General features: G+C 42.8%; 1 protein-coding gene across 1 annotated transcript in view; it reads left to right on the top strand.

Annotated features, from left to right (window-relative positions):
- Positions 1–1,991: 1,991 nt before the first annotated feature.
- The window catches only part of itih5 (inter-alpha-trypsin inhibitor heavy chain 5), a 13,315-nt gene continuing 3,340 nt past the window's right edge, over positions 1,992–11,966 (top strand). Inside the window, exons 1-10 of the mRNA XM_020613324.1 lie at positions 1,992–2,201; positions 2,279–2,323; positions 2,962–3,125; positions 4,116–4,217; positions 5,962–6,242; positions 6,529–6,698; positions 6,988–7,104; positions 8,566–8,737; positions 9,002–9,311; positions 11,542–11,956. Coding sequence (XP_020468980.1) covers positions 2,088–2,201; positions 2,279–2,323; positions 2,962–3,125; positions 4,116–4,217; positions 5,962–6,242; positions 6,529–6,698; positions 6,988–7,104; positions 8,566–8,737; positions 9,002–9,311; positions 11,542–11,956 — 1,890 coding nt within the window. The 5' untranslated portion in view covers positions 1,992–2,087. The remainder of the gene's footprint in view (positions 2,202–2,278; positions 2,324–2,961; positions 3,126–4,115; positions 4,218–5,961; positions 6,243–6,528; positions 6,699–6,987; positions 7,105–8,565; positions 8,738–9,001; positions 9,312–11,541; positions 11,957–11,966) is intronic.

The following is an 11,966-nucleotide window of genomic DNA, read 5'->3' as shown; positions in this document are numbered from 1 at the left end:
AGTTTAAGGGTTAGAGTCAGGGTTAGTCCTAATAGTGCTGATAGATGTATTAATTAAAACTGTATTGAATTTAGAAAAAAAATAAATCTTAATCATGTTTGAGTTGGTTGGTGACAAAAAGCTGATACTGTTCACATCACCTGCCTCCAAATCAACCAATAGCAAAATTCAATTGCAAAAGCAGAGTTTCCACCAGTAGAGGGGAGGCTCTCCACATATTCATGGCTCAAAATGCTGACTTCAACTTCGTCAAGATTTGGATCTGAGTCAATCAACAACTCTAGTAAATACCAGTATAAACTGGTTTTCAGCTGAAAAAGTGGTTTGGGGGTTTAGTTACTCTTTAACAATTCAATAAATGACTACTGGCATCTAGTCAATATCCAGAGAGAGTTTATCACCCAGCTCCAGCCCTTCTCAGTTTTTTAGTATCTTTCTGCTCATTATTTGACTGTTCTAGCCAGCTTTAGTTTACTGCTTGGTTTAGGCTAACCTTTCTCATTAAAGCCATTTCCAGGCTTTAGCAAACAAAGCTCTGATCCATCCACTGCCCAACACCAATATACAGATAGATGAAATTAGTGAACATGGTGGAGTATTTAGCAGCTAAAGAGCCACACATGTCCCTGGAGAACAAAACTGAGGGAATATTGAACATAACAAATGTCAAGTGGAGCAAAACAAGAATCCAGATGAATACTTCTGTTGCTCCGTATCTGCTGGATGTGTATGTAAATAAGCTACTGTTTGCTAATGGTACTGATTGTCAGTGTTTTGTTAACAGCTTGTAACCTAATCAAACTACAATATTGTGTATATTGAAAGTTACAACAGAAATCACGAAAATTAATAAACAAAAGCACTACATACTCCAAGTGGTGACTATAAGCCCTAGTTAGTTTTTTTGCATGTTGTATTATGTTGCTTTGTCATATGTTGATGCCACAGAGTGTTTATAAGATACTGACTATTAGACTGACCTTGATTAAATGTTTCTAATGTTGAGACTAATGATCATTTCTTGTAAAAACAGCTGGTAAACAGTGCTGTCATATCAGGTCTCTTGAGCTTTTCTGCATCTGTATAAGTCATCTAGTTCTTTTTTAGTCTGTGATGACTTTGTTTATTCAACAAAATATGATAGCTAACATCATTATCAGTCACAGCCAGAATAGATGGCACTCTGCACAAGAAGGGGATCACTCAGAGAATGCTGTTTTACTTGAACCACCCGAAGGGGCTGTCACTCGAGTACAGCTCTGTTAATGTCCTGTACCACCTAGTTTGTCATCTTAATATCTGTAAAATGAAAGACTTAATGTTTTCTCTGACCTTGTGTTTGTCTGTACCAGGCACATCTTTTTTCAGCTACTAAACAAAACAAAAATCCTCTTGTGGTTTGACCCATATTACTCTATGGTGTGACCTTGGTCTTGTTGTGGTGGGAGTCCCCCTGCTGCATCAGCCCGGAGAGAGCATGTAGCGGACAGCTGTTCTATCCATCATCAGTAATGCAGGGATAACCTCTGCACAGAGACAGAGGACTTGAATTTGGAAAAACTAATCTATTGCCTAATAATACAAAAACAAAATTAAAAAAAACTTTAACTGCATTTGGAACTTTAGTCTTTAAGTTCTAACTTAAACTAAGAGTGTAAATGATCAGTGTTGTAGCATTCCTATAATACATGCATGCTTTCCATCTGCTCATGACCTTCAGGTTCATGCTGAATTTAAGGTGATTTAAGATTGAACACGAGTTCAGCCACCAAATATTTTCCTTTCAAATGCTGCCATATTACTTACTCGGTGTCAAAAATGCCAAACATATGGGAATACACGGGAGGAACATGGCACACTATCTTTGAGACAATTTACTGATTTTTCGGGGCTTTGTTCTTAAAAACAATCCCACGCTCCCTGAACGCAGCAGGAGCCCGACATCTCTCTCCTGCTGTGGGTGGGCGCAGTTTTCTCCTTGTGTCACTCCTCTGTCCGATCACTCTGGTCTGGACACATGGAGACGCTGAGTGCTGGAAATAATGCCTCATTCTTATTTTTGAGTTTTTACGGAGCGCGACTGCGAGATGCTGCTGCTGGTTCTGCTGATGTGTGTCAGCACGCGTGTCCTGGGACAACAACAGGAATCTTCTTTTGAAGATGATACTGGTTCCGATTTGGCAGACTTTGGATTAGACATTGTAAGATGTTTAAAAGACCTAAGTACTGCACATTATGGTGCTTGTACTTCTTCCTCTGACTGTGTTTGTGTTCACAGGCGCCGCGCAGGGTCCCTCGGCAGGTGACAAATATATTAACCAAGGTAAGGTCAGGTTTGCGGCAGCGGTATGACGCTCTGTCTGTTTGTTTCTGTCCCTTAACTTTAGAGTAGGGACGTAAGGAACGACTCCAAATGTCGTTCTGTACATTTAAATCGGACTGTAACGGAAAGCAACTACAAGTTAATGCTTTTTCTAAATATAATAAAAGATCATCTTCGCTTGGTGTCTGATAATATGGCACAGTGGATTAATGTTCATTCCTTGTGATCTGACAACGCAACTGTTTGCTCTCAGGTTAGTGAACTGGTCTGCCCGGCAGAAAGAAGACGTTTGATTAAGCAGAGCTGTTTATTTTTTTAATTGTAACCCAGAATGCATGACCTGGTTTAAAGTATTTAGTCATGCAAAACTTGCGCGCTTTGGGCGTGACGCAAGGAGATCCGCCAAGCGGATCTGTGCCAGAGGAGCTGTAATGCGCTGAATCTTTGCTCATGGGAACAAATGTCCCTGTCTGTTTGGTTATTGTAACTATGGGGAAGTCCAGCTTTCCTGAAATGAGATATTTGGGCGAATGAAAATAAAAATGTACAACAAAGATGTGTGAAATCATGACGCAGGTCCAGATTAAATTTGGGTATTGGTGTTGTGCAGTTACCGTGTTTTAACGCTGTCTTTGCAGGAGACCAAACCTCACATCCAGGAGCTCTCCATCAAGACCACCATCGTCTCCCGCTATGCTTTCACCGCGGTGTATTGCGCCATGCTCAACCGGCACCCCGCCGCCACAGAAGGCGTCTTCCAGCTTCAAATCCCCGCTGACGCCTACGTCTCCAACTTCACCATGTAAGAGCCATACATGTCACCTGAGCAGCAACAATAACTCACAGCTGTTGACCTAAAATCACAAGCATAATCGGGATTGAACGGTGAGGTTTTACATGCTTGGAAACCTAGTATCTAATGAGAGAAACTGCCTTCTCAATATAATTCAGTGGCCTTTGAAAGACTATTAAGATGACTGAAAATATTGTGAACCCACTGAAGAACATGTAAACTTTCAATTTATGCAGAAACATAAAGCCACAAAGACAAGTTTCACTGGAAGATGAAGATCCAATATTCCACAATAGAGATTTTGGTTTGCAACCCCTCGAAATGAGACCGTTTCTACTCGACTCTTCATCACAGGCTTATTGCAGACATGCATTATGATCATTTCAGACAAAGACTGATGTTGCCTTCATTGTTCGATTTGATGGGTTTTAGAGGCAAAAGAAGGTTAAAACAACAAGACATCCTGCTTTATTCAAATGGCTTAAAATTAAGATGCTCATTCTCCCTGTGCACATATAATGACTATGGTTATCACTAAGATCTGGCAAGTTTTAATAAATAACAGTGCCAATTTTGAGTCCTATGATTAAAATAGAAGTAGTGATAAATGCTAAAATACCAAAGTGTCCTTACGATGCCTCTTTAGAAATAAAAATGCAAACAAAAACAATGTCTGTGTCAGTCTTCGCTCCACTTTGTCCCCAGCTTTGGTCAGTCACAAGCAGATTAGGACATTTTGGAAGTTATTTTATGAATGACACCAGATTTAATTGCTAGTAGTAGTTCATGATTGTACTGCTGCTGTGGAGATATTGGCAAGGAGACAAGCAAAGGTGACTACTTTTATATTGCTCTTAGTGACCATTCATGGCCAGGACGGGTACACGCAAAACATTTTGTCCACAAATCCAACCTTTTGTAAGAGAAGCCACAGTTGAACTGTGACAACAGATGATCCTGAATGGCTCTAATCCCAGACCTTTGACCCCTGTGAACCAGGATCGTCGGAGGGCATGTCTACCAGAGCGAGGTCAAGCCGAAGGAGAAGAAGGTCAGACAGGAGAATGGCAAATCCAAGAACAAAGAGTCAGGCAATGCAAGGTGAGAGAACCCAGAGATTGTGTTTGTGCGGCTGGTGTTTCATCCTGGCTGCACAGCAGCAGTCGTACAGGCAGCCACAGAGACAGGTTCATTAGGAAGACCGCTCCACACACTACAGGGTGATCTGTGACCCAAGAAGTGACATTTGGAAGAAGTGACATCACGTTTCCAGCTGTCTGAAAAGTGACATTTCCTTAAATGAGATTTGGTGATTCATTGACTCCACTGTAAACAGGGCAGAGGAGGAAGGAGGGGAATCAAGTGGAAGATGTGGGATTAGACAGAGGCCTGATATCACCACTTGGACTCCGTAGCTCAGTGCTCCACTTCTATTCTCCACTTCTCCTAATTGCTCCAGTGTTTCTTTCTTCTCTCATGATTTTAACAGCTATTGCTCTTTCTGTTTTCCTTAACCTTGACATCAAACTGATTGGACAAATGGCCTGGTCCTGAAAACTGCATCATCAGTGCATAATGTAATGGCACTGGTTGTGACTTCCTGGTTTTCTGCATAAATTGGTCATGAAATGTGATCTGATGTTCATCAAAGTCACAAATATCAAGAAACAATACTTCTAAGCTGATAAAACACAAACATCTTTATTGAATACACGCATTAAATACACAAAGTGATGGTTGAAAAAGTCATGGCAACAGTGTTTTAACAACTGGTTGAACCACCTTTGGCAGTAACAACCTCCAGCCAGCGCTTCCTGTAGCTGTGGATCAGATCTGCACAAACCTTCAGGGGGAAAGTAGGGCCATTGTTCCTGACAGAGCTGCTTCAGCTCAGACATGTTCTTAGGACATCTGGTGTCAACGTCTTGAGGTCATTCCATAGCATCTTTATCGGGTTGAGGTCTGGGCTCTGACTGGGCCGCTCCAAAAGGCGGATTTTATCTCTGAAGCCATTCTGTAGTAGACGTACTTCGATGTTTACAGTCATTGTCCTGCTGCATCATCCACTTTCTTCTGAGCTTCAGCTTGGTGACAGCTGCCCTGTCATTATCCTGTAGGACACCTGGATAAACTTGGGAATTCATTTTCCCCTCCACAATGGCAAGCAGTCCAGGTCCAGCCCCGCATCACGATGCTCCCTCTTTTTACGCCGTACGTAGTGCTGCAAGTTCTTCCAAACAGTTGTACCTTCGTTTCATCTGTCCACAGGACATTTTCCCAGTAGTGTTGTGGAGGGTCGGGCTGGTCTTTGGCAAACTTCAGGTGTGTTGCAGTGTTGTTTTTGTAGAGCGGTGGCTTCCTCCATGGTGTCCTGCCATGGATACCAGGCCTGTTCAGTACCTTGCATATGGTTGACTCAGGAACAGAGATGTTAACCAGCTCCGATGAATCCTTCAAGTCTTCAGCTGTTACTCTAGGGCTCTGTTTTATCTCACTGAGGGTTCTGATGTGCCGTTGGACTGATCTTGGCTGGGAGCCACAGAACCAAGTTGTCTCTATGTATAGACAGTATGTCTGACTGTGGACTGATGAAGGTCTGAAGTCTTTCAGACGACTCTGTACAACTCTGTAAACCTTTCCAGCTACATGCAAATCAACAACTCTTGATCATAGGCCTTCTGAGATCTCTTTTTTTGTGATGGTGGGTTATGTGGCAGACTATTTATTTGTCAGACAATGACAAGACTCTGCACCCTGCAACCATCTTCTCAGGGAGGAAAGCATTTCCCAAAATGTCAAAAAATTTAAAGTCCCTTTAAACTGGTTCCTTCTCTCTCCTCTCCAGGCCTGAGTCAGTGGTGGACGTGTTCAGGGTGGCAGTTAATATACCGGGTAAGAACCGAGCCATCTTTCTGCTCACCTACGAGGAGCTCCTCCAACGCCGGCTGGGACGCTATGAACATGTGACCAGCCTGCGGCCCCTGCAGCTGGTCAGCCGTCTCAGCCTGGACGTCACCATCGTCGACCACTCCCTAATCACAGATGTCGAGGTGCTGCCACTTCGTAACGGCAGGAGCAACGGTGTTTCCCACACTGCAACTGGGCGTGATGCACCAAAGACACCAGGTCTACACATTACATCTTAATATTTTATTAGTAAATAACTTTTTTTTTGCCTTTTATTTTTCATATTTTTTAAAAATTGTCCTACCCTGTTTTTTTAATCATGATGCAAAATTGTATTCTTTCTTATACTCTTTTCTTTGTGTTTGTCTGGCTCATAAACAGTACACTAATACCATTTTCAGCCTGCCCTGTCAACAGTTCATATCTGTTTTCAGGTCCGTGCCACTATAGTTATTTTAGAGCTTTGTATTAAAAGACAAACACACTTCCTGTTATTGTGCTGCAGCCAAGTCAGAGCTTCCCATCACCACTGCAATTAAAAATGAAAACAACGTCTACAAGATCACCTTCAGCCCCAACATTGTCCAGCAGGCCAAGATCACCACCAGCGGCATCCTGGGAGACTTTGTGATCCGCTATGATGTCCAGAGAGACATGGGGATAGGAGACATTCAGGTGAGCAACAGCCTGTTCAGCAACTTTAACACAAACATACAGAGATGAGCAAAGGTTTTGAAGCTGCCTCAAAATACTTGTAATATTTTGTCAGCGTGCACACAGATTTCCCCACTCTCCTCCACCACCTGGTAGTCATTCATTTCTCTGGCTTCCTGCCACCAGCCTCACCCCACTGCCAAACTCTTCTGTCTGTCTTCAGAACAGTGTTACGTTCTGCCAATAACACAAAACCACTGCAGCCCCTCTCACTGCCTGCTGCGTGTGTGTGAATTTTGTTCTTTTGCAGGTTTTAAATGGCCATTTTGTCCACTACTTTGCTCCCAAAGACCTGCCGGCTGTGCCCAAGAACGTGGTGTTTGTGATTGACACCAGCGCCTCCATGCTGGGGACTAAGATCAGACAGGTAAAGCAACACACTTAGGGGATATCTAAAAAACCACTGGCAAGTTAAAGCTGCTGATAAAATTGCAAAATGTGGTTGAGAGTATCTAGAAAAATCTGGACCTTACATCAGGATTATTTTGTCAGATTTCTTTGTGATGATTAAATATCTCAACCAAATGTTCCTGTGATAAGCTGTGGCTTTTGAATAGGTTCAGGATTCATGTCAAATTTACAGTATTAATAGTTAGGGATAAACTAAATTTGGATCATTCTAACAGGTCTTCATTAGAGTAGATTGTACACATATTTGTTGAAGGGATAATTTGGGATTTTGGCTGATCACATTTTTTCCACATTAAAGTACCAGATATTAAATCATTTTTCAGAAAGGCTTTCTCAAATGCAAAGCAGTGTTTGAGCTCAATTTCAGTTGCAGGACTGACTTAAAAAAAAAAAAAAAAGTCACACCCCACCTCTTCACTCTCACACTGAAATATCAGTATCAGAGCTTTCCGTGCAATAGCATGATAATCCCCTCGGCTGGACTCAGCTGATCTCTGCAGCTACCATGAGCAAAGAGACAGAACCAGAACGAAGCAGAGAAACTGAAAAACAGATTTCAGGGAGAAAGAAAAAAGTGGAAACATACAGCACAAGGCCCTGCTGTGAGGGAGGAAGGTCAGGGTCTATGGGGTAATGGAACTTTGTACACAACAGCACCCTCGACCCCTTGATCCATCCCCCCACCCATGGCCTGCCCCCAGCAGGCTGCGGGAACAGAACAAGAAGTGTGTTTTGATGTGGCTTCACAACAGAAGGTTTCAGTGTAGGGTGGTTCTGAGCCCTGCTGTGTATAACCTCCATAGGCATCTATAAATCCCCCAGCAATGAAGTTGCTACAGACTGTGAAGCTTCAGGACAGAACCATATTACCACCGCAGCTGTGGTTGATATGTCAGGAATACCTTGAGGGATTTTTTTCACATTTGTCTTAAGTGTCCACTTGGACTCAAGGATCAACCACTTAGATTTTGGTGGTCAAAGGTCAAAGTCAGTGACCTCATGTCTGTCCCAATCCTATCAGTTTGACTCATTGTGAGAGGCATTCAACTGTGGTCATTCTAGGTGTTTTTTTAATTTCTCTTTGTACATAAACGTGCCCAGCCAAGGCAACCGAGAAATCTCAACTTTTTTTCTTGCCTTAATTAAAAATAGAACTTTACAATATGCCATTGTAAAAGCTCTGGTCGTAAATAATCAGCAAGTATCAAAGGTTACTGTAATCTGTCCAGTTTCTGTGCCAACACACAGAATCTTTTCATATAACTGTTAACTTTCAGATGAATTTAGGTGTTGGCATCAGTGCAAAGATTACACAGTCTCTGGGCTGTGTGGCCATTTGGAAAACAGGAAATCAGGCACACTCATTTTCATACATACATATATAATTGAATCTAATGTTTTGAAACCTCTGTGTCAGACTAAAGAGGCTCTGTTCACCATTCTGGGGGATCTGCGCCCTGATGATCGCTTTAACTTCGTCAGCTTCTCCAGTAAGATCAAAGTGTGGCAACCAGGCCGTCTCGTTCCAGTCACACCTGTCAACCTCAAAGATGCCAAGAGCTTTATACTCCAGCTGGCGCCCACTGGAGGTGACACTTTATTGTACTTGTGACTCGTCTTCTCCTCCTGATTCCTGTATTTTGATAGATGTATCCGACTGTGTTTGGTGGATTCATGAATGATGAGCAGTGAGACAGAGAGACACTACAGATTCTCTGGTGCACGAGGTTAAATGGGAAGTGAAAGCATGTCAGTATGTTAGTCACCCTTCATTTTGCCTATAAAGAAAGTTTGACTTATTCATTGTATTTCCATATCCCTGAGTAATCCCCAGTCACGTTCCTCCACTGCAGGCACGAATATCAATGGTGCCATCCAGATGGGCTCCTCCCTGCTTCGTGATTATCTCTCGGGTCCTGACGCCAGTCCGAACAGCGTCTCCCTCATTATATTCCTGACAGACGGTCGGCCCACTGTCGGAGAGATCCAGTCCACGGCGATCCTGTGGAACACTCGTTCGGCTGTGCAGGAGAAGTTCTGCATCTTCACCATCGGGATTGGGAATGATGTGGATTACCGGCTGCTGGAGCGCATGGCTCTGGAAAACTGTGGGATGATGAGACGCATCACTGAGGAAGCTCACGCCAGCGCCATGCTCAAAGGGTAAGGGTGTGTTTTCACCTCTGTGTCTCTTGGAATATTTTGTCTACCCCTGGCATCTTATCCTCCCACCTACTAACTGGATTATAAAGCTTTTGAACCTTTGTTCACATTTTGTGAGTTTTCCAGACCTATACACAGGAGGAGTCCAAGTCTTTGGGGCCCTAAGAAAAACTAGACTGGGGGCCCCTCCACTGCCAATATTGTCAATGCTTAATTATTCACACATGTACTGTAAATCTAACACACCCATTATTAACTTTATTAACTGTAGTTGTTTACTTACATTGTGAGACCAGCATATTTTAGACTCTAGTGTTAGGCTATGTGTTTTCCATGTAACCTAACATTAGGGTCTGACAGACTGTATGTGGTAGGTTGACTCTGAGCGGCCAGGAATGTAGGAGACAGACTCGAAAAAGACATCAGGTTTTCTCAAATCAGTCATTTATTTTAAACAAGTGCCAGCAAAGTACACATGCCAAACAAAATCACTAAACAAACTAAATGGTTTAACTTCACATAACTGAAGAAAAATCAACTGAAAATAACTCAATGCAACTTACAGGCACGTGCACACCACTACACTTAGACTGCCATACTCCAAGCTGCTCCACCTCAGCTGATTAAGTAGCTCCTGGTACCAATCAACCCTATGACATCCTTGATGACATCAGAGAGCGTACGAATTGAGGAAGTGATTAACCTAGTAAATACAATCAAACATTTAACACACAGGTTAAGGCATTAAGAAACATACATGACTTAACCTAGGGACAAGTGGAGTGTTCTCACCCACTTTGTCACACTGTACTTGCATCAAAGTGCCATTAATGGCCAATACAGTGCACATATGGCTAAACAAGCCCTCTTGTGGGACATTTCAAGCATGCTTGGGGTCTCTAAGCAGACATTTAGTTGGCTTATACCTCAGGCCGGTTCACACCTGTTATTATAGGACTGGTGAATCCCATTGTGCTAAAAATAGGAGAAATAAAGACAGTTTCTCTTTTATTTGAAGTTGATTCATAAACCATTTCAGCTTAGCTAAATCTGGTCTGACAGTGGAGTGGGAAAGTACTAAAATCGGTGTGTAGGTATTCATAAGCTAGCTGACAGTGGTGTAAGGTCTAAAAGTGGCCTGATAATGGTCAGAAAAAAAGTCAAAAATTGGTATGAAAATATCTAAAGCTGCCTTGAAAGACTGGGCTAGCAGTATGGTCTAGAAGTGATCTACCGGTGTGAAACTGGCATAAAGCTTAACTATTGAGAAATTCTGAGGTAGCTGTTTTTAAATATAAAGATATGGCCACCAGACCGACATGTAGGAATGTTAAATCTATTTTCCAAAAATGTTATGAAAAATCATTTTGTTTTATGCCTCTGCAGGACTCACTTGTTAGGATTATCCCACACAACACATACTCGCTGGGTATTTATAAAAAAGGAATCGATAAAAAGATGCATCTACTCTCTGATAAGTAACATCAGATTCTTTGTCCTTAAAGCCTAATTCACCTCTTACTGAGCAGCTAGCTCTCCTTAATCCCCGCCCTCTCCCCTCTGACATGTTCATCCATCTCTCATCAAGCTACGAGGGAATGACGACAGTAAATGTGGCGGTGCTGACAACAGACCTCTAATCAATGTCAACATGTGACAACCACAGACTGCAACGACCACTCTCTTTCTCTCTTGCACCCATTTTTCCCTTGAACAAACACAGTGGTTAGAAGGTGAGGAGGTTTACTGCGGTGTGACAAGACGGAAGGGTCAGAGGACTTGTACATAAACATACACAGTTTCTGAATGTGTGCAAAGACTCTCAAAGTGGGGTAGCTGGAGAATGACTTGACATTTGATATCTGGAATCGCAACCTTGATTCCCTCCCCTCAAAAACTACCACCAACGTGCCTCTACCAGAAAAAAACAACAGCTTTAGTCGCCTGTTCAAACACACAACAGCCAATGTGCAAATTGCTGCCTGTAGTTGTACTTATAATAACCACCTTCTCTCAGAAGCAAAGGTTGAGTTGGACTTCGACCTCAAGAGGCTGGTTTCCATCCCATCTCCTACCACAAACAGGATGGATTGTTTTAGCCATGACCACACCTTTAATCCAGCGTTCACCAAGATGTTTTCGAGAATGTACTCTATTGTTACTTTGATACCGTGTTGCCTTGCTTTGACTGTTGATTTGTTTTTCCAATCATCTTCTTGTCCCTTTCTAGATTCTACCATGAAATAGGAACTCCTCTGCTGTCTGATATAAGGATCAACTACACTGAGGATTCGGTCCAGTATGTGACTCAACATCTCTTCACCAACTACTTCAATGGCTCTGAGATTGTCATTGCTGGCAAGCTCATTAACCAAAGCACAGAATCCCTTCACGTCCAAGTTACAGCCAGCAACAGCGACAGGAGCATTGTACTGGAGACAGATGTGCCTCTGCAGCTTCGGCAGATAGAGACAGAGAAATGTGTGAAAACAGCTACAGCAGCAATGGCGGCTGGTGTCAAGACTGCAGGCTCAGGGGCCGCACATGGATTACAAGCAGCTCTGGGTTCGCTAGCAGACTTTGCGGAACGTGTGTGGGGTTTTCTGAGTGTCAAAGAGGGGCTGCGGTCACGGCTTCTGCGGCCAACCCACCAGG

Source organism: Monopterus albus, unplaced genomic scaffold (assembly GCF_001952655.1).
Source record: "Monopterus albus unplaced genomic scaffold, M_albus_1.0 scaffold132.1, whole genome shotgun sequence".
In the NCBI taxonomy this organism is placed as follows: domain Eukaryota; kingdom Metazoa; phylum Chordata; class Actinopteri; order Synbranchiformes; family Synbranchidae; genus Monopterus; species Monopterus albus.
This window is presented reverse-complemented; position numbering and strand designations above follow the sequence as displayed.